The sequence below is a fragment of the Bombina bombina genome, chromosome 4, assembly GCF_027579735.1.
Source record: "Bombina bombina isolate aBomBom1 chromosome 4, aBomBom1.pri, whole genome shotgun sequence".
Lineage (NCBI taxonomy): Eukaryota > Metazoa > Chordata > Amphibia > Anura > Bombinatoridae > Bombina > Bombina bombina.
The window spans coordinates 890,711,479-890,735,208 of record NC_069502.1 but is presented as its reverse complement, the minus strand read 5'-3'; the positions used below and the strand labels follow the sequence as shown (position 1 = coordinate 890,735,208).

The 23,730-nt window shown below is 37.0% G+C and overlaps 1 protein-coding gene across 1 annotated transcript in view; it reads left to right on the top strand.

The window, feature by feature from the left end:
* The window catches only part of SYNE1 (spectrin repeat containing nuclear envelope protein 1), a 780,519-nt gene that overhangs the window by 719,442 nt on the left and 37,347 nt on the right, over positions 1-23,730 (top strand). Inside the window, 7 exon segments of the mRNA XM_053711805.1 lie at positions 1,699-1,836; positions 11,223-11,414; positions 12,222-12,552; positions 13,158-13,226; positions 14,830-14,969; positions 17,071-17,197; positions 18,347-18,558. Coding sequence (XP_053567780.1) covers positions 1,699-1,836; positions 11,223-11,414; positions 12,222-12,552; positions 13,158-13,226; positions 14,830-14,969; positions 17,071-17,197; positions 18,347-18,558 — 1,209 coding nt within the window.

The following is a 23,730-nucleotide window of genomic DNA, read 5'->3' as shown; positions in this document are numbered from 1 at the left end:
GAAAGTGTAGTGTTGGCATAATGGTGCGCAGACCTTTACAGGATATGTACGTATGCCGCAGAAAAACAGTAATAACTTTTACTAGAAGCATTTTGGCCAATGGCAGTATATTGCAAACATGCTTCTATTTCACATTGAAATGCACCCACGCGCATTTCAATTTTGACCTTTATATCCCTTTAAATTGAGTTTTAAAAAATATCCGATGCTGACCTTCGTTGGATTATATGAGCCAAAACCCAAAAGAAAGAACAAGTACCCCTAGCAAGATTATTTGCAAGTCTGAAAAAATAAATGAAAACCAAATGGTGAAATAATATTACAGTTACAAATCCCCAAATGCAGAATTCCAAAATCCAAACTTATACTGAGATCCAAACTTTTTAAGTAATATCTTTTAAAAATAAAATTAAATGATCAAAACTGAGTATTTTCTGCCTGTAAGTCACAATCTCACTGCCTGTGTCTTTGATTATTTGTATGTGTTCTAAAATGCAAATAATAGTCTATATTTATTTAAAACAACAAATATTACCTTTCTGATAACAGTACTGTACATGTATACACAAGTATTAAACATGATATAAAACTATACCCTTAGGTTACATGTATAAGCTGTATTATGATACGTAAATGTTGCCTATATGATGATAATGCTGTTTACACTTAGTTCCGTCCCCTCTCCAAACTGTCCCATTTTTAAAGATTCAAATATTTCAAAATCCAAACTATTCAAAAATCCAAACCATTTCCGGTCCCAAGCTGTTTGGATAAAGGGTTTTCTACCTGTACTAGACAGTGCTACGGAATTTGGCTGCGCTATACTAATAAATGATAATAATTACTGATGGAGCCCACATATAGAGCAACAGTATAGAAAATAGGGTTCTATCCAGCTATGCAGATATCTGGACATACAATATTACAGCATTTTTATAACGGCTTAGCATGGATCCAAATGCAATAAAAAAAGCAATGCAAAGTACACTGGGGATAAATCAGAAGTGTGGTAAATGTAGCAAAATTAAACTTAAAATTAATAATGTTGTATGGAGTTTATGAGAAGTTGTATTTTAATGGGACAGTCTACACCTTAGTCATCTTAAAGACTTTACTTAGATTAAGCTGCAAAATCACCTGCACCTTTTCTATATCATGCAGCAGGAACAGTAAAAAGTTATTTTAAAATGAATATTGTTCCTGGCCTCTTTGAAATGGCTGCCAAGCTCAGCCCACCAATAACATCGGGATCTGGGCTGCATATGGCATCCAGTCACAAAAGGCTCACTAGTTGAATTCAACAGACTGTCAATGCTATTCAGCAGAGTGCCTAGATATAGCCCAGATCGTGATGTCATCAGTGGGTGGAGCTTGGCAGCCCTTTCAAAGTGACCAGAAACAGAAATATTCATTTTAAAATAACTTTTTTTTACCATTCCTGCTGCATGATATAGAAAGGGTGCAGGAGGCTATTTGCACCTTAAAGGTAAGAATTTATGATGACTAAGGTGTAGACTGTCCTGTGCGTCTGAGAAAAAAAAGTAAAACAAACTCCTATTTCAATGAAGGCCACAAACTCATTGCAACACACAGCTAGAACATTCCCCACAAGACGCGCCTTGTCTCTCCCACTGTGGTTGGCACAGAGCATCTTTAAATATGTAGATAAAATATATACTTACTTTCTCTATCTTCCAGCATTTCATTAGCCAACGGGAAGAATTTGAGACAGCTCGAGATAGTATATTGGTGTGGCTAACAGAGATGGACCTTCAGCTGACAAATATTGAACACTTCTCTGAATGTGATGTACAAGCAAAAATAAAACAACTCAAGGTAAGGAAAGCAATGCTACTTAAAGGGACAGTATATACTGTACAGGCAAGTAGCTGTTAAGATTGCATTACATTCAAAACTGCTGCCTAAACCCCCTTTAAAATAGACTGGGCTCTCTTTCTTTCACACTTCCACTAGGAGACTGATCTCCACTGCTGTCTCTGGTTTACATATATTTTCTATAACCAATACTGAAGTACTCAACATTTCAGTATAGGGGCAAGTTTCAACAGACAAAATCAACAATTTCACATAACAAAATAACAAAATTGATGCTTACCTGATACATTATTTTCTTTCCTGGCATGGAGAGTCTACGAACCCATTCTAATTACTAGTGGGAATTCAACTCCTGGCCAGCCTCCTCCTGATAGGCTGGAATATATCGCACATGTTATGAAGCTATGGACTCTCATCAGCTAAGAAGGAAAACAGAATTTATTCTTACTGATAAATTTATGTCCTTCGGGCTGATGAGAGTCCATAGCTTCATAACATGTGGGATATGTTCCAGCCTATCAGGAGGAGGCTGGCCAGGAGTTGAATTCCCACTAGTAATTAGAATGGATGTGTGGACTCTCTATGCTATTGGAAAGAAAAAGGTTAAGGGACAATTTTGTAAATAATGTCATATTCACTAGCAGCAATATACGCTAAATAATTTAATAAAAATAATTCTCTAGCAGCAGGGGAGACCAATTTAGGGCAAGATTACAAATGGAGCGGACTTTTGCGTTTTTGCTATAGCAAAATTTCTACTAGGATTTTCATTTTTGCGCTAGTCGGGTTGCGCTAGTATTACAAGTTCAAAGTAAACAGTTTTTTCTCTAGCAGTAACCCGTTTTGTGCAAAAAGTTAAAATTCAGAAATCGCAAACGCATTCACATACTCCCCCATAGAAATCAATGGAGAAAAAGTTGAAAAAAAACCCCATTCTCTCGCTCTCTCGCACAAACACCATCACATATTCTCAATAGCGCTAACCCCGACATGAAATTATGAATATATGAATATTTTATTTTCCAATGTTCTTGACTTAACGGAATATGTTTCAATTATTCATAAATAAATATTTCAAAATATATCTGATTTATATTTATACCTATATATATATAGATGATTATATACAGGTGTATACAGGTGTGTGTATGTGTGTATATATATATATATATATATATATATGAATATCTATTTATCAATGCATAGAACATATTCTGCTATGTACAGAACATTGGAATGTGAAATATTTACAGTAAATACATAGTTAAAACCTTTATTAAATATGAATATTGCTTGCAAATAACTATTGGCCAGATTACAAGTGGGGTGGTATTTAACGCTCCCGTTCAAGCGCTAACTTCGCTAGAAGTAAGCTTTTTGCATGTGTTGGGTAGCGCTCATATTACAAGTTGAGAGTGAAGAATTTTTGCTCACATGCTAACCTGATGTGCGCAAAAAACTGAACTATAGAAGTCAATGGAGAGGAAAAAGTGGAAAAAACTGAATACCCTACTTGCGTGCAAACCCTATCGCGGGGGGGTTGGGAGTAGTAGGGAGGCTATGGCTGCTCTGCTTTAAAATGCCTGCACCTAATTTTGATCCCAGTCCGGTCCTGGGTGAGACTCTGTGACAGAGGAGGATTTTTGGGCAGAAAGGCAAACATTTAACCCTTCTTAGGATTTAATTTTCTTTCATTAACCAAAGCGTATAAATTATATACATATAACTACAGTGTGTGTATATGTATGTATATATACAGTATAAACAATATTGTGAGGGGGGTGGAAGTCTTGGTGAGTTCCCACACTTTGTTTTGTAGGACTTGACCCTGTATACATACATATAAATATTTATGTACAGTATGTATCTCTATCTTAAAGCCCATTTGGCTGCCTTTTTCTAACACCTGAGATCTCTTATCTTGAGCCTTTATAACTTTTTTTGTGCAATATTTTTTCAAATATTTTTTGAGTGTAACTGTACTTTGTAATGTATTTTTGATGTGTTTTGTGACACTTCTTTGACTTGTGAAACAGTTAACCAGAGCCCTGAGGACACGGTAATCATTCTAGCGCAATTCGCAATTGTGCTCAATCCATCTTGTTTACTTTCAACTTGTGAGTGGTTAACCCGACGCCCCATTTCTAATCTGGCTTCACAACTCAATAAGCTTGGCTTTTTAAATTGTGTAAATTGGTGCATTTTAATGTAATAAAACATAAAATTAACTCTTGGATTTCATAGATCAGTGATGGCCAGCTTTCTAACATATGGGAGCTGCATATCAATATTTTAGAAACACACAATTAATAATATATTTCCTAAAAATTGTTCAGTGGCCCCCGACACATTGTAGTTAAAGCTACTTTGGGAGACCGAGGCTGGCGGATTGTTTGAGTCCAGTGGTTCTGGGCTACCCTGTGCTAGTTCGATCAGGTGTCTGAACAAAGTTCAGTATCAATATATAGACTCAGGGGGAGTTCTGAGCCACTAGGTTGATCTAAGGCCCAGGTCGGAAATGGAGCAGGTCAAAGCCCCCATACCAATCATCAGTGGGATCACGCTTGGGAAAAGCCAGTGCAGGACAGCCTGGATAATAAAGCGAGGCACTGTCTTTAAAAAATAAATAAATTACCTTCTGTCTGCTATTCCACCCTCCATATGGCTTCTTTCTGTGGCCACAAAAACAATATCACAAATTCTTAGTTCTGCTGTTTCCTGGGGCTGCAAAAATAAGTGCATAGGTTGCATGTGGCCCTAATGGTGCCATTTGGCCATTCCTGGTGCACATTATAGCTTATTTGGACATTTTTAATAGTTTATTTGGAAATATACCCTCCAAGTTAAAGTTCTCTTGTTTTAGTACTGCATTCAATGTTGCACCTAATGTGCTTATTAGCAAAATATTACACTTTAGTGCTTCTAAATATATAACTCATACATTTTAAAGCAGTGTAAAGGGATATAAAAGCCATATTTCATGGTTCAGATAGAGCATGTAATTTTAACAGACTTTCTCTTGTAAGGTGTATCCAGTCCACGGATCATCCATTACTTGTGGGATATTCTCACTCCCAACAGGAAGTTGCAAGAGTACACCCACAGCAGAGCTGTTATATAGCTCCTCCCCTCACTACCATACCCAGTCATTCTCTTGCAACTCTCAACGTGCATGGAGGTAGTAAGAGGGAGTGGTGAAAAATAGTTAGTTTATTTACTTCAATCAAAAGTTTGTTATTTTAAATAGTACCGGAGTTGTGCTATTTTATCTCAGGCAGAGAAAGAAGAAGAATCTGCCTGAGTTTTCTATGATCTTAGCAGGTTGTAACTAAGATCCATTCCTGTTCTCACATATGTCTGAGGAGAGAGGTAACTTCAGAGGGAGAATGGCGTGCAGTTTACTCTGCTATGAGGTATGTGCAGTTATAATTTATTCTAGGATTGGAAATGCTAGAAAATGCTGCTGATACCTGATAAATGTAAGTTAAGCCTGAATACAGTGATTTAATAATGACTGGTATCATGCTTACTCTCAGGGGTAATACCCTTATAGATATGCTATATAAAACGTTTGCTGGCATGTTTAATCATTTTTTATATATGCTTGGTGATAAAACTTTATTGGGGCCTAATTTTTTCCACATCGCTGGCTTTATTTTTGCCTAGAAACAGTTTCCTGAGGCTTTCCACTGTTGTAATATGAGTGGGAGGGGCCTATTTTAGCGCTTTTTTGCGCAGTTAGAATTACAGACTGAGACATCCAGTTTTCCTCAGAAGTTCCCTGAATGCTACAGGACATCTCTAGAGAGCCTAAAATCGTTTGTTGGGGAAGGTAGGAGCCACAGTAGAGCTGTGGCAGTTTGCTGTGACTGTTAAAAAAACGTCTATGTCGTTTTTTTGATCCGTTTTTTGCACTAAGGGGTTAATCATCCATTTGCAAGTGGGTGCAATGCTCTGTTAGCCTATTACATATACTGTAAAAATTTCATTTGTGTAACTGCCTTTTTTCACTGTTTTTCAAATTTTGACAAAATTTGTTTCTCTTAAAGGCACAGTACCGTTTTATATTTGCTTGTTACCTTGAATTAAAGTGTTTTCCAAGCTTGCTAGTCTCATTGCTAGTCTGTATAAACATGTCTGACATAGAGGAAACTCCTTGTTCATTATGTTTAAAAGCCATGGTGGAACCCCCTCTTAGAATGTGTACCAATTGTACTGGCTTCACTCTAAGCAATAAAGATCATATTCTGTCTTTAAAAAATTTATCACCAGAGGAATCTAACGAGGGGGAAGTTATGCCGACTAACTCTCCCCACGTGTCAGATCCTTTGACTCCCGCTCAAGGGACTCACGCTGAAATGGCGCCAAGTACATCAAAGGCACCCATAGCGTTTACTTTACAAGACATCGCGGCAGTCATGGATAATACACTGTCAGCGGTATTAGCCAGACTACCCGAACTTAGAGGTAAGCGAGATAGCTCTGGGGTTAGACGAAATGCAGAGCATACTGACGCTTTAAGAACCATGTCTGATACTGCCTCACAATATGCTGAAGCTGAGGATGGAGAACTTCAGTCTGTGGGTGATGGTTCTGATTCAGGGAGAATACCTGATTCTGATATTTCTACATTTAAATTTAAGCTCGAACACCTCCGCATATTACTTAAAGAGGTTTTAGCTGCTCTGAATGACTGCGACACAATTGCAGTGCCAGAGAAATTGTGTAGACTGGATAAATACTTTGCAGTGCCGGTGTGTACTGATGTTTTTCCAATACCTAAAAGGTTTACAGAAATTATTACTAAGGAATGGGATAGACCAGGTGTGCCGTTCTCTCCCCCTCCTATTTTTAGAAAAATGTTTCCTATAGACACCACCACACGGGACTTATGGCAGACAGTCCCTAAGGTGGAGGGAGCAGTTTCTACTTTAGCAAAGCGTACTACTATCCCGGTCGAGGACAGTTGTGCTTTTTCAGATCCAATGGATAAAAAATTAGAAGGTTACCTTAAGAAAATATTTTGTCAACAAGGTTTTATCCTACAGCCCCTTGCATGCATTGCCCCTGTCACTGCTGCTGCGGCGTCCTGGTTTGAGTCTCTGGAAGAGACCTTACAGGTAGCGACTCCATTGGATGACATACTTGGCAAACTTAGGGCACTTAAGCTAGCCAATTCTTTTGTTTCTGATGCCATTGTTCATTTGACTAAACTAACGGCTAAGAATTCTGGTTTTGCTATACAGGCGCACAGAGCGCTATGGCTTAAATCATGGTCAGCTGACGTGACTTCAAAATCTAAGCTGCTTAACATTCCCTTCAAGGGGCAGACCTTATTCGGGCCTGGTTTGAAGGAGATTATTGCTGATATCACTGGAGGAAAAGGTCATGCCCTTCCTCAGGACAGGTCCAAGTCCAGGGCCAAACAGTCTAATTTTCGTGCCTTTCGAAACTTCAAGGCAGGTGCGGCATCAACCTCCTCTAATGCAAGACAAGAGGGAACTGCTGCTCAGTCCAAGGTGGTCTGGAGGCCAAACCAGACCTGGAACAAAGGTAAGCAGGCTAAAAAAACCTGCTGCTGCCTCTAAGACAGCATGAAGGACCGCCCCCCTATCCGGTAACGGATCTAGTGGGGGGCAGACTTTCACTCTTCGCCCAGGCGTGGGCAAGAGATGTTCAGGATCCCTGGGCGTTGGAAATTATATCCCAGGGATATCTTCTGGACTTCAAAGCTTCTCCCCCAAAAGGGAGATTTCACTTTTCACAATTATCTGCAAACCAGATAAAGAGAGAGGCATTCTTACACTGTGTACGAGACCTCCTAGTTATGGGAGTGATCTGTCCAGTTCCAAAAGAGGAACAGGGACAGGGATTTTACTCAAATCTGTTTGTGGTTCCCAAAAAAGAGGGAACATTCAGACCAATTTTGGATCTAAAGATCTTAAACAAATTCCTCAGAGTTCCATTTTTCAAGATAGAAACTATTCGTACCATCCTGCCTATGATCCAGGAGGGTCAATATATGACTACAGTGGATCTAAAGGATGCTTATCTTCACATTCCGATACACAAAGATCATCATCGGTTTCTCAGGTTTGCCTTTCTGGACAGGCATTACCAGTTTGTAGCTCTTCCCTTTGGATTAGCTACAGCCCCAAGAATCTTCACGAAGGTTCTAGGGTCCCTTCTGGCGGTCCTAAGGCCACGGGGCATATCAGTGGCCCCCTATTTAGATGACATCCTGATACAGGCGTCACATTTCCAAATTGCCAAATCTCATACGGACATAGTATTGGCATTTCTGAGGTCGCATGGGTGGAAAGTGAACGAGGAAAAGAGTTCTCTATCCCCACTCACAAGAGTTTCCTTTCTAGGGACTCTGATAGATTCTATAGAAATGAAGATTTACCTGACGGAGTCCAGGTTATCAAAGCTTCTAAATTCCTGCCGTGTTCTTCATTCCATTCCACGCCCTTCGTGGCTCAGTGCATGGAAGTAATCGGCTTAATGGTAGCGGCAATGGACATAGTGCCGTTTGCACGCGTACTTCTCAGACCGCTGCAACTATGCATGCTCAGTCAGTGGAACGGGGATTACACAGATTTATCCCCTCTGTTAAAAATGGATCAAGAGACCAGGGATTCTCTTCTCTGGTGGCTATCTCGGGTCCATCTGTCCAAAGGTATGACCTTTCGCAGGCCAGATTGGACAATTGTGACAACAGATGCCAGCCTTCTAGGCTGGGGTGCAGTCTGGAACTCCCTGAAGGCTCAGGGATCGTGGACTCAGGAGGAGTCACTCCTTCCAATAAATATTCTGGAATTGAGAGCGATATTCAATGCTCTTCAGGCTTGGCCTCAGTTAGCAACTCTGAGGTACATCAGATTTCAGTCGGACAACATCACGACTGTGGCTTACATCAACCATCAGGGGGGAGCAAGAAGTTCCCAAGCGATGTTAGAAGTCTCAAAGATAATTCGCTGGGTGGAGATTCACTATCAGCTATCCATATCCCAGGTGTAGAGAACTGGGAGGCGGATTTTCTAAGTCGACAGACTTTTCATCCGGGGGAGTGGGAACTCCATCCGGAGGTGTTTGCACAAGTGATTCATCGCTGGGGCAAACCAGAACTGGATCTCATGGCATCTCGACAGAATGCCAAGCTTCCTTGTTACGGATCCAGGTCCAGGGACCCCAGGGCGACGCTGATAGATGCTTTAGCAGCGCCCTGGTCTTTCAACCTGGCTTATGTGTTTCCACCGTTTCCTCTGCTCCCTCGACTGATTGCCAAGATCAAGCAGGAGAGAGCATCAGTGATTTTAATAGCGCCTGGGTGGCCACGCAGGACCTGGTATGCAGATCTAGTGGACATGTCATCCTTTCCACCATGGACTCTGCCTCTGAGACAAGACCTTCTAATACAAGGTCCTTTCCACCATCCAAATCTAATTTCTCTGAGACTGACTGCTTGGAGATTGAACGCTTGATTTTATCAAAGCGTAGCTTCTCCAAGTCAGTCATTGATACCTTGATACAGGCACGAAAGCCTGTCACCAGGAAAATTTACCATAAGATATGGTGTAAATATCTTTATTGGAGTGAATCCAAGGGTTACTCATGGAGTAAGGTCAGAATTCCCAGGATATTATCTTTTCTCCAAGAGGGCTTGGAAAAAGGTTTATCAGCTAGTTCCTTAAAGGGACAGATTTCTGCTCTGTCTATTCTTTTACACAAGCGTCTGGCAGATGTTCCAGACGTTCAGGCATTTTGTCAGGCTTTAGTCAGAATCAAGCCTGTGTTTAAACCTGTTGCTCCACCATGGAGCTTAAATTTGGTTCTTAAGGTTCTTCAAGGAGTTCCGTTTGAACCTCTTCATTCCATAGATATCAAACTTTTATCTTGGAAAGTTCTTTTTTTGGTAGCTATTTCCTCGGCTCGTAGAGTCTCCGAGTTATCTGCCTTACAATGTGATTCTCCTTATCTGATTTTTCATTCTGATAAGGTAGTCCTGCGTACCAAACCTGGGTTTTTACCTAAGGTGGTATCTAACAAGAATATCAATCAAGAGATTGTTGTTCCATCCTTGTGTCCTAATCCTTCTTCGAAGAAGGAACGTCTATTACATAATCTGGACGTGGTTCGTGCTTTAAAGTTTTACTTACAAGCTACTAAAGATTTTCGTCAAACATCTTCCTTGTTTGTTGTCTACTCTGGACAGAGGAAAGGTCAAAAAGCTTCGGCAACCTCTCTTTCTTTTTGGCTAAGAAGCATAATACGCTTAGCCTATGAGACTGCTGGACAGCAGCCTCCTGAAAGGATTACAGCTCATTCCACTAGAGCTGTGGCTTCCACTTGGGCCTTTAAAAATGAGGCATCTGTTGAACAGATTTGCAAGGCGGCGACTTGGTCTTCGCTTCATACTTTTTCAAAATGTTACAAATTTGATACTTTTGCTTCTTCGGAGGTTATTTTTGGGAGAAAGGTTTTACAGGCAGTGGTACCTTCCGTTTAAGTTCCTGCCTTGTCCCTCCCTTAATCCGTGTACTTTAGCTTTGGTATTGGTATCCCACAAGTAATGGATGATCCGTGGACTGGATACACCTTACAAGAGAAAACACAATTTATGCTTACCTGATAAATTTATTTCTCTTGTGGTGTATCCAGTCCATGGCCCGCCCTGTCATTTTAAGGCAGGTAATTTTTAAATTTAAACTACAGTCACCACTGCACCCTATGGTTTCTCCTTTCTCTGCTTGTTTTCGGTCGAATGACTGGATATGGTAGTGAGGGGAGGAGCTATATTACAGCTCTGCTGTGGGTGTACTCTTGCAACTTCCTGTTGGGAGTGAGAATATCCCACAAGTAATGGATGATCCGTGGACTGGATACACCACAAGAGAAATAAATTTATCAGGTAAGCATAAATTGTGTTTTTTAATTTACTTCTTATCAAATTTACTTTGTCATTTTGTTATCCTTTGTTGAAAAGCATACCTAGGTAGGCTTGCTAAAAGTAATACACTACTGGGAGCTAGCTGGTGATTGGTGGCTGTACACATACTCCTCCTTATTGTAACTTAGGTATCCTACTCTGCTAATTAGACCAATTACAGACCACTATTAATGAATCACTGTGTGCAACCAGTTATTGTATTGAATATAGCAGTGTTAAATTTGGAGTCTGCTCTTCCATTTTAAAGTCTACAAGTTTTAGAAATAAATTAAATGAAAAGGGGAACACAATATATGATAAAAGTATATTTCAAATTTTTATTTTTTAACTAAACATAAGTTTACATTTTATATTACAATTTCAAATTGTTTAACGTCTACAAGGACATTTGAATTTATACTAACGTTATATGTTTTTTTTCTATTTCTCCTAGGCTTTCCAGCAGGAGATCTCCTTAAATAACAATAAAATTGATCAAATAATTGCACAAGGGGAACAATTAATAGATAAGAGTGAACCCATGGATGCAGCTGTCATTGAAGAAGAATTGGATGAGCTCAGGAGATACTGTCTTGAAGTCTTTGGTCGTGTTGAACGTTATCACAAGAGGCTGATTCGTCTTCCTGTATGTGTTCAGAGCATCCTAATTTAATTTCCTAATGCAACTCTCACAAATGTATACAATTCCCCTAATAACACACAGTAAAGCATTTCTAAGTTGAAAATTGTTCTACAATGATAAATCCAATATGAATATATAATTTCACTTATAACGTATAATACATTTTCCACTTCCACATAGAAAAGTTTTCTTTTTTCACACGTTTTATGTATTATTTTCTGGCATTCTAAGATTCAGTCATTAGAGAGATTATCTAAAAAGAAATATTTGAATTTGCAACCAATGTGTGTGTTTATATTTATAAACCTTTCAGAACAATTCATACTTTTAAGTTAGCAACAGTTCTGTCATTTGAGATTGTTAAAAAAAAGTATTGAAAGTACCTTTTATAGGCATTGCACAAGTAAAGTATAACATATTATAACTACAACTAACTTTATATAAAGTGTAAGCGTTTCCATTTTCACAAACACTTACTGTAAATGTTGCTGTTTTTTTTTTTTTAATTAAGAATTTTAATTGACTTCATAAGAAAAAATAGCTTTCATGTATGCCCTCAATTCCCCCTGTATTTGTTTGTTAAATTTTGTCAGGTGTCTTAAAAATATTGTATCACCGTTGTACTTTTATCTTTGTACCCATGGACAGCATGGCAGAATTTGTTGGCGCTTTATAAATAAAGAATAATAATAATGTTTATATAATGACAATAACCTTACTCTACTTATCAATATGTAGCACTTGAATAGTGTTTGTATTTGGATCTCAGAATTATTTAATGATATATCATTCCTGTACTTTATTTACTAGCTGACCGATGATGAGCTTGACTCTGATCGAGATGGCGATATAGATGAAGCAACCGATATGTCTGACATTCCCTGGCACACAAAGACCACTGGGGGAATTATATCACCTTTACCATCTTCCAGCCACTCAGTGTCACTAATACCTCCTTTGAAAGGTGATAGATCAGGTCGTGATACTCCAGCAAGTGTGGACTCCATTCCATTGGAATGGGATCATGACTATGATCTTAGTCGAGACCTTGAGACAGCTGTTTCTCAAGTACTGCACTCAGATGGAGAAGAAGATCAACAAGAGAAAAATTACTTCCTTCATGGAGCAGCTGCTATAGCTGGTAATATTATATTTTCTCAATGTCTTAAAGGAACGTGAAAAAGATGACAATATCTAAATGTTTATCCTCTTTGCAAATGAGTGGTTACTAAAAATAAGATTTTGTTTTGCGAGGCATGCATAATTTATGAGATAACATTACCATATTTAATTATTAAAGTTGTACCCTTATGTGAGTTACTTTTGCAAAGTATAACAACTGGACATATACATATTAAAAAACACTAAAGGAATATACTTTGGTTTTGTAGTTATGAGACATCATAAGCACAGTACAAAACGGGCAACTTGGCGTCAACACCAAGTATAAGAATATAGAATATATAGAATATTATTATATAAAAATAAAGATAGATAGATAGATAAAATGCTCTAAAGTTTAATCAAAACAAGTGACATCATTTTAGGGACTTTCTCCCCTTCCTCAGAAATTAGAAAGTCTCCAAAACATCAATTGTTATGATTTTTTGATTTGTGGATCCAGTGAGTGCAGTCTTTTTTTTTTAATATTTTTTACTTTAACCAGGTAGTTGCCACAAAGTTAGTGAGAGTGCAGATCTGCCCATAATTTTATTTATATACTCAATGTGTCCTTTATTTTTACAGATGTAGAGATTCCTGAAAGTCCAGAAGCCTATGTAAAACTTACTGAAAAAATTCTGAAAAACATGTCTGGTAGGCTGATGGCCAAGATATAAATAGCCTAACACTGCAGTAGTATCAATCCAACCTTTTATATCACTAGCTGAAATTAATAATCAAAATCTACCGAATATAACTCACATTTGTGCTTTATTTTGCATGTCTAATGCACACATCATCGTTAACAGATTTGCATTAACAACCAATAAACATACCCGTGTCCTCATCAGATTTCACAGCTGAATACCAGTGCATAAAACAAATGTTTGTTTCTAAAAGACTACCTGTATATATTTTTTTAAAGCTCTAGTTTTGAAGAACATACAGTGCTGGTTGGTGTACCAGGTTGTATTTTGTGTTTAAAAAATATCTGTGCTCTGAATTTATTTTTTGATATTATAATTACTAATTCAGCTGTACTGTATTTTAAGAATAACTACCTGTCTGTCCATTCTTCATTTATAATGCATGATGTATCTGGATTATGATTTGAATTTAGAGATGAATGATGATGGAGACATTGTAAAACAGAGAGGATTAAAAGATACATAGACTGCTGTGCATGTGATTGAGAGATGCAATATTGATGCATAGAGATATAGGGGCCGATTTATCAAGCCCTGTATTCACCTGTTTCCGCACGAGCCTTTAGGCTCGTCGGAAACAGGAGTTAAGAAGGAGCGGTCTTAAGACCGCTGCTCCTTAACTCGTCCGCCATCTCTGAGGTGGCGGACAGCAATCCGCCCGAAGGCATACAATCCGGTCGATTGACACCCCCTGCTAGGGGCCGATTGGCCACGAATGTGCAGGGGGCGGCATTGCACAAACATTTTACTAGATGTCGGCATTTATCAAAGTGCGGCGGACATGATTTGCTACAGCCGATCATGTCCGCCCCCACATTGATAAATCTATCCCATAGAGTCGAGGAAGGTAGAGAAATATTAATGTGAAGTAAAAGTAAGGCCTGTAAAAAAGTCACACTTTAATTTGAAACAATCATACATATATAGTTTACATTCTTCAAATTTATAGGCTTATTCTATACCAGTGGTTTTCAAATCTGGCCTCAGGCCTCCCTAACAGGACAGCTTTTGAGGATATCTGAACTAGAGCACAGGTGAAATAATCATCTCATTAGTAAACATGGTCATTTTACCCAATGAAATCCTGAAAATCTGGCCTGTTAGGGAGAAGTTTGTTGTGAACCTGTTCGCATTTCATCACAAATTGTGGGGCGCATTTGCTCCTCGTATTTACCAATTGTGTGAGAGTAGGGCTTGTTAATTTTTATTCGCCGTCTCTAAGTTGAAGGAGAGAGTTTAGGAAGCAGCGGTTTAGTTACAGGCCTGCAGCCAATCAGGACTTTTGCATCATGATAAATCTAACCCTATTTGTTCTGGCTTCAGTTACAACTTTGGTATTTTGTGCTCCAACACTCTGAAAATTGATTGCTGTGATGGTGGGTTCACGTTTGTCATTTTGTGTGTCTTAGAGGCTTTACTGATAACTCTGTTACTAATGCTGTATGTCGTCTGCACATTGGCTTACCACTTGGCAGATCATGAACATCCTGTATTTGAATGTCCAGTCTTTGAAAAAATTAAAATGAACTAAGTTTGTCTTTTTATGTCAGTGGAATCAGGTTTGGAAACGCAGATTCGACAACTAGACAAAGCCCTCGACACCAGCCGATTCCATTTGCAGCAAACAGAACATGTTATACGCAGCAGAACGCCAACTGGCCCTGAGTTAGACTCAAGTTACATGGGTTATGTAAGTATTTCCATATAATTGTTTTAGTTGGCTAAAATGGATATAAGAAGATGGATTCCTTGATTGCATAAAACAAGGCATAGTCAGTAATTATAGCCTGTGACTCATGTGGGTGCACTTTTTGTTAGCTAGACAACACAGCCCTCTACTGACATTACAGTGATATTTTGAAAAATGGGATGATTTTTTTTTTGTGAGTGTAGCTAAATTAGTTCACTTGTGCTAATTTTTTATAACGAGGTAAAAGAATAGACTATGGACAATTCTATGTAAACCGCCCTCATCTGCCCTTCCATACACTCTCTTATGGTATAAAAACTTTATATATATATATATATATATATATATATATATATATATATATATATATATAGGCATTGAAGAATTTTTGGAGACTTCAGTTTTTATCTTTAAATTGGCCTTATAATATTTGTACAGTAATTTTAGTATCGCCTCTTTAAAGGGATACTAAACCCAAATTTTGTCTTTCATGATTCAGATATAGCATGCAATTTTAAACACATTTCTAATTTACTCCTATTATCAATTTTTCTTTGTTCTCTTGCTATCTTTATTTAAAACAGCAGGAATCTAAGCTAAAGAGCCAGCCCATTTTTAGTTCTGCACCCTGGATAGTGCTTGCTGATTGGTGGCTACAATTTAGCTCCTAAGCTAATTCCTGCTATTCCTGCTTTTCAAATAAAGATAGTAAGAAAATGAAGTAAAAATAATAATAAGAGTAAATAAGAACGTTGTTTAAAATTACATGCTCTACCTGAATCATGAAAGAAAAATTTGGGTTTAGTATCCCTTTAAAATCAGCATTATTTAAAAAAAAAAAGGCTTTAATGAAAGGAAATCTCCTAAACAGATATATATATATATATATATATATATATATATATATATATATATATATATATATATTATTCTAGTTATATCAAAGCATCTTGTTTATTCCACTGATATTTTAGAAACCGTACTACATATAGCAGCTAACTGCCTAGAACCACCTTCACTCAGAGGGGCACCTTTGTAGCTCATCAGATAATGAAGCCTTGGAATTCATCCTCCACTGACGTACATTCATTATGTTGTCAGGCATATGCTACCCATTACAGCATCATCAGAGGCATTATTTAGTGTGTTATTTAGTGTGTTGTTTAGTGTGTTGTTTAGTGTGTTGTTTAGTGTTATTTAGTGTGTTGTTTAGTGTGTTGTTTAGTGTGTTGTTTAGTGTTATTTAGTGTGTTGTTTAGTGTGTTGTTTAGTGTGTTGTTTAGTGTTATTTAGTGTGTTGTTTAGTGTGTTGTTTAGTGTGTTGTTTAGTGTGTTGTTTAGTGTGTTATTTAGTGTGTTGTTTAGTGTGTTATTTAGTGTGTTGTTTAGTGTGTTGTTTAGTGTGTTGTTTAGTGTGTTGTTTAGTGTGTTGTTTAGTGTGTTCATGTCTCCTCTTAACTTTTAAAGCAGCATTACAGTATGCTTGATTTAAATGCACATAGTAATGAAAACAACTCTGGGCAAAAGTAGGACAAATTGTCATATAGATAACAAACAATCCATACCTACTATCAACCAATCTGGCACTGATTATCATAAAATTATTTTCACTATCAAACATAAGTCTGTGTGTGTATTAATATAGTTAAAGGGACAGTAAAGTCATAATTAGACATCTATGATTTAGACAGAGCATACAATTTTAAACAACTCACCAATTTACTTCTAATATTTAATTTTCTTACTTCTCGTGTTATCCTTTTCTGAAAGGTTTATCTAGGAAAGCTCGGGAGCAGCAAAGTACCAAGGTTCTAGCTGCTGATTGGTGGCTGCATATAGATACCGATTGTCATTGGCTCACCCATGTGTTCAGTTAGAAACCAGTAGTGCTTCTTCAACAAATGATACCAAGAGAATGAAGAAAAATTGATAATAGTAGTAAACTGGAAAGTTGTTTAAAAATTGTATGTTCTACCTAAATCATGAAAGAAACATTTTGGGTTTCATGTCCCTTTAATTTTGACCCATCGCATAGATGTCAAAAGCCATTTTTGAATTGGACAGCCACAATATTAATGGATCTTTTTTTTTTCTTCAACAGATGAAGCTTCTTGGAGAGTGCCGAGGGAGCATAGATACAGTGAAGAGGGTGAGTGGGAAACTGAAAGAGGAAGAGGAGAAACTTTCGGGATTTATTAATTTGAATGGCACAGAAACACAATCATCTGGTGAGTAACTCTTAGCTGTCAATGCTCATGTATGGGGAATGCCGAAAACCTTTTTATGCAGACTGGAAATAGACCAGGATTAAAGATCTGTCTTTGTATACAGAGAAATTTTAAAGTTTAAAGGGACACTGAACCCAAATTTTTTCTTTTGTAATTCAGATAGAGCATGCAATTTTAAGCAACTTTCTAATTTACTCCTATCATCAATTTTTCTTCGTTCTCTTGCTATCATTATTTGAAAAAGAAGGCATCTAAGCTTTTTTTTTTGGTTTCAGTACTCTGGACAGCACTTTTTTATTGGTGGATGAATTTATCCACCAATCAGCAAGGACAACCCAGGTTGTTCACCAAAAATGGGCCGGCATCTAAACTTACATTCTTGCATTTCAAATAAAGATACCAAGAGAATGAAGAAAATTTGATAATAGGAGTAAATTAGAAAGTTGCTTAAAATTTTATGCTCAATCTGAATCAGAAAATAATTTTTTTGGGTACAGTGTCCCTTTAACTTTGAGTTTCTACTAGGGAAATTTGTTATCTAGATATATTATTAGTTATTGAAGAGACAGTAATGTCAAAATTAAACTTTAATGATTCAGATAGCGCATGCAATTTTAAACAAATTTCGAATTTACTTCTATATTCTAATTTTCTTCATTCTCTTGGTATCCTTTGTTGAAAAGCCTACCTAGATAGGCGCAGGAGCAGTAATGCACTACTGGGAGCTAGCTACTGATAAGTGGCTGCACATATGTGCCTCTTATTATTTGCTTAAGCTATATTTTCAGTTAGCTCCCAGTAGTGCATTGCTCCTCCTTCAACAAAGAATACCAAGAGAATGAAGTGCATTTGATAATAGAAGTACATTATGAAGTTGTTTAAAACATTGTGGTCTGTCTGAATCATGAAACAAAAATATTGGGTTTCATGTCCCTTTAATTATATATGTGTATGTGCTTTCTTTCTTTCTTTTGTTCTTTCTTTCTTTTGTTCTTTCTTCCGTTCTTTCTTTTCTATAGTTATTTCCTTTGAAACTTAATAGGCAAGTAATGGACCACTTACTATACATCCTTGAGCACTGCCTTTTGGATATACACAAATATATTCTTTACCAAAAAACTAAATATATTAATGTGTCTATCACATTAGGTGTTATTGAGAGGTGGGAGTTAATCCAAGCGCAAGTCCGTAACAAGGAACACCGAATGAAGCAAAAACTTCAGCAATGGCAACAGTTTATCTCAGACCTCAATAACATCTGGGATTGGCTGGGTGACACTGAAGAAGAGCTCGAACAACTTCACCAGTTAGAAGTTAGCACAGATATCCAAACTATTGAACAAAGAATCAAAAAACTAAAGGTGAGAATATAAACCATACAAAGTACAATGACAGAAGAATTTCATTTATAGCTATAAAATATTTTATATATATGAAAGTATATTGATATTTTAAGACAACATTTTGAGTTTTAACCAAAAGTCATTATCAATCTCTAAAGGAAATGTTTTTTTCTCTAATTATTATGTTGAAATAGGAAACATTTAGGGCTAGATTACGAGTGGAGCGTTATTTATCGCTCCTGCTCGCGTGTCAACTCTGCTACAAGTAAGGTTTTTGCGCGTCTGGTTCCACGCGTATTAGAAGTTGAAAGTAAAATGTTTTTGCTCGGGCGCTAACATGACACAAACATAGAGCCGAAGTGAAAACATTGCAAACCACGTCGTTAACGTATTCTAACATAGAGCTCAAAAAGTGGAATAAAAATCTAGCACCCAACATGTCTCGCAAACCCGATTGCGTTTAACCAAGTGCGGTAACTCGATAAGAAATATTAATATTTCACATTCCAATGTTCTTCACATAGAAGAATATTTTCTATTTATTCATAAATACATATTTCTATATATATCTGATGATATTTTAGTAAAATGTATATAGGAATATCTATTTATTAATACTAAGAACATATTCCCTTATGTGAAGAACATTGGAATGTGAAATCTTTACAGTAAATACACTGTTAAACATTTTATTAAAAATTAATATTGCATAAATATGATTTTACATGTTTTTAGCTTCTTGACTGCAAAGAGCTCCAATGCACTTACATGTATGTCTATAAATGTATCCAGATGTATTTATGTGTTTATATGTTTGTAAATACATACACATATAAATACATATGTACACAAATAAAAAATATATATATATACATACATAGTTAGTCATGTGTATGTATGTAGGTATCTCTATGTTAAAGCCCTCTGCATTCCTCATATATTTAAGCCCTTATAACTTTTTATTGCATTTTTTAAAAATAATTATATCAGATAGTGTTGTTATGAGTGTACCTGTACTTTTACATGTATTCTTGATGTGTTTTGTGCAACTTTTTATTCGAGAGTAACAGTTAACCAGAACTCCGAACTCACAATATTTCAATGCACATTAAATTCAATTTTGCTCAAGCTAACTCGTTTACTTTCAACTCGTAATACGCATGCTACTTCCGATGCGGAAACCCCTACGATAAATCCCTTTTTGCTTGCGTGCAACAGCTAGTGCACCACTCATAATCTAGTCTTTTAATGAGTGATAATTCAAAGAGCATATTTAACAAAATACTATTGGTGAGATGGAGAGACAATTGAACAATATCTATAATCAATACTATGCATTTATCATGCAAAGTCAATATAGAATATAGGGCCCATTTATCAAGTCATCAACTTTCAGTTTGTGTGTCACCTGGAAACAAAATGAATAAGCAAATTACTATTCATAGTTAATTATTATTATTATTATCATTTATTTGTATAGCGCCGCCAAATTCTGTAGCGCTTAATAAGCAGTTATCCCTTTTGCAAATCATGGTGCATTCTTGGTATCAGATATACACACAGTCATCATTTGTGTAATACAGCTTGGAGCCTTTTACGGCAAATGATCCTTTTTGCACCATTTGACACGCTGTTTTTCAAAGTTATCATTAATTCAATCAATAAGATCATGTGTAGACCCACATTTACATTTGATAGCGTTTAGTTTGCGGACAAAATAAAAATCAATAGGGTGTCCAGACTTCTTCAATTTCAAAGGATTTCCCTGGAGCTGTATTAAGTGCCAACATAACAGTTCCATCTCATTACTTTATTGATTTTGATATAGTGGACTCATATTTAACTCAAATTTGATTATTTTTAAAATAGATATCTGACTAGCTTTAATATTGTTAGATGAAATGAATGGATCAAGATGACAGGTGCATTTTATTACAACACTAACAGTACAACAAATTCTGTTAAATATTGCCTGTAGTGTTGGCATTGTCACTGCTTTCTATAATCACTTTAGTTCAGTGCCTTAACGTTGCAGTATCTTCCACACTGTTCTGGCTGCTGGGATGTGTTTTACAGGAGAACGGTGCTGGTACTAATTTACAGACGTTATTATTCATTCATTACATTTTAGGTCTAATTTCTCAAGATGAGGTTCAGCGCTGCCAGCCCCAGCAGTGCTGCCTATTTCAGGATGGTCTCTCAGTCTGATTCTGCAGGGCTGTGTCTCTTAGGGAACCGCCCCTCTTTGCCCCACTCCTCAGCCAATCTCTCCATCCTTCACTCACTCCGGATTAGAAAGACCATCAGTGCCAAGTTATCTACTCCCGGCAGTGACATGCCTCATGAGGGCTTATGTCATCTCTCCCCCCCATATTCTTCAGCTGATATCTGATTCAACCCTAATGAGGCATGTCACTGCTGGTGTTCTATCAGATTCTGCTCCTTTGTCAGAATTTGCTACCTCTTACTGCGCATGCTCTGTATTACGTAATCGCACTCCACATATGTTAAATAGGAATGTGTGGAATGTGATTATGCCAATCGGCAACATGCGCAGTCAGAGGGAGCAGATTCTGACTTGGAAGCTGTAGTGTCAGATTTTGCTGCTCAAACAAATGCGCGCATGCGCTGTTAGATTACTTGTCACGGTCAAGATGAAAGAGGCAACAATTACAGCGTGTCCTCTGTGTGTGTGTGTGTGTGTGTGTATATATATATCCACAAAGCCTTTACCAAGCACTCTTGTTTTCAATTAATTTGCCCAGGTGCGGTGCATAAATCCACATATAAGTCACAAAAATAGAGAACCGCACTCGTAGGTCTTTAAATATACACCTCAGTGTTTAATATATCTGTAACTTTTCGGGTTTCCCCCTTTGTCAAGGATGTTTGACAAAGGGGGAAACCCCGAAACGTTACAGATATATTAAACACTGAGGTGTATATTTAAAGACCTACTAGTGCGGTTCTCTATTTTTGTGACATATATATATATATATATATATATATAATAAGTAACAATAAGCATTCGCTGGTCTTCCAATATCAGTGTCAACCAAAACCTTTATATCCTGTTGTAACGTTTCGGGACCAAACACTGTCCCTTCCTCTGACAATCAAAAGTGAACAAAAGCTGCCTTTTATAGGCTCCCAGCACCCTCCCTCAAGAAACAGCCAATCAAGGCCGTCCAATGAGCACACCCATTCCTAAGTGAATCCCCATAGGATAATCAGAATAATCATACATTACTGTGTACATATTGTATCAAATAAAACAATCACAATTTAGCTAACATCAGAGTCCCCAGTAAGAACGAACAGTGGGAGAAAGTAGTCTGGTCTGTGATGCAAACTCAAAACAGAGAAAGTCATCCGAAATTAATCCTCTCTGTTGACGTTTTAATCTACTGATTTAGGCGATCGCTATTTATGTTTTTCTTTATGATCTGGCTGTGGGGGACTCTGACTACAGTGTTCAAGCTATGGGAGGTTGGATTGGATTTAGCCTTTGTTCGTATGTGTATTACGTGCGATCATCATTGTTATCAATATGACAGCTGTCTCCGCCTCTCACTTCCCTGGTTTGCCACAGTTGAATTTTGCTATGCTTACATCGCGGTTCACAGATTGTTATACTTGAGCTTGGGGGTAGGCAGGGATTAATGGTCTTCAGTTTGACACAGTATATCTGCTTAGGGTTAATGATTTATGTTGGTCCGGGTTGACAGATTGTTCTATATGTGTCAGGGGCGGACCACTCTGACATCACATTTAGCCTTGGGTGCTGTTTGGTCTGATTTGGGTGTGGCCCCATTTTTTACGGACTTTGTCTATATTTAAGTTTGTTTATGTTATTAATTTCGGATGAATTTCTCTGTTTTGAGTTTGCATCACAGACCAAATTACTTTCTCCCACTGTTCGTTCTTACTGGGGACTCTGATGTGAGTTAAATTGTGATTGTTTTATTTGATATAATATGTACACAGTAATGTATGATTATTCTGATTATCCTATGGGGATTCACTTAGGAAGGGGTGTGCTCATTGGACTTCCTTGATTGGCTGTTTCTTGAGGGAGTGTGCTGGGAGCCTATAAAAGGCAGCTTTTGTTAACTTTTGATTGTCAGAGGAAGGGACAGTGTTTGGTCCCGAAACGTTACAACATGAAATAAAGGTTTTGGTTGACATTGATATCTGAAGACCAGTGAGTGCTTATTTTTACTTATTCTTAGGGATGGGCGAATGTTTCTAAAAATTCGAAATTTAAAACGAATTTTTATACGTTTGTTCAAATCAAATTTCGAATGTTTATATAACATCCTAACATTCTATTTTCGAATTTTCGTTTTCAAATTTTTCAATAAAATTCGAAAATATTTGTTCGAATAATAGAATGTTTAGCTATGTATTCATTCAATTTCGAAATGTAATATTCGAATTCGAATGTGACATTCAAATTCGAAATAGTATTTCTAGTCTACAACTGTGTTTAATAAATGTAATATTCAAATTCGAATACTATATTCGAATGTCACATTCTAATTTGAAATAGTATTTCTAGTCTAATACTGTGTTTTAAATGTAATATTCGAATTTGAATGTGACATTCGAATTCGAATGTCACATTCAAATTCAAAATAGTATTTCTAGTCTAATACTGTGTTTTTTAAATGTAATATTCGAATTCGAATGTGACATTCGAAATTCGAAATAGTATTTCTAGTTTACAACTGTGTTTAATAAATGTGATATTCGATTCAAAAGTGATAGTCGATTCGAATGTGACATTCAAATTCGAAATAGTGTTTCTAGTCTAATACTATGTTTTATAAATGTAATATTCGAATTCGAAAGTGACATTCGAATTTGAATGTGACATTCGAAAACTGTAAATAACATTTGAAAATCAAATTTTTAAGAATATTCGTTCTTATCAACATTCTATTATGTAAATCGAATTTCTACAATAACATTTGTTATAACATTCGAATTTGAATATAAACACATTCGCCCATCCCTACTTATTCTACATTTTTTAAGAGCACCCTGGCAGTTGCTTGTGGATAGTGGGAGTGCATGCACACTGTTTTTTGTGTGTGTGTATATATATATATATATATATATATATATATATATAAATATATACAACAATCGTGTCACATCGAATTTTGGCTCCTCCTTGAGTCTCCT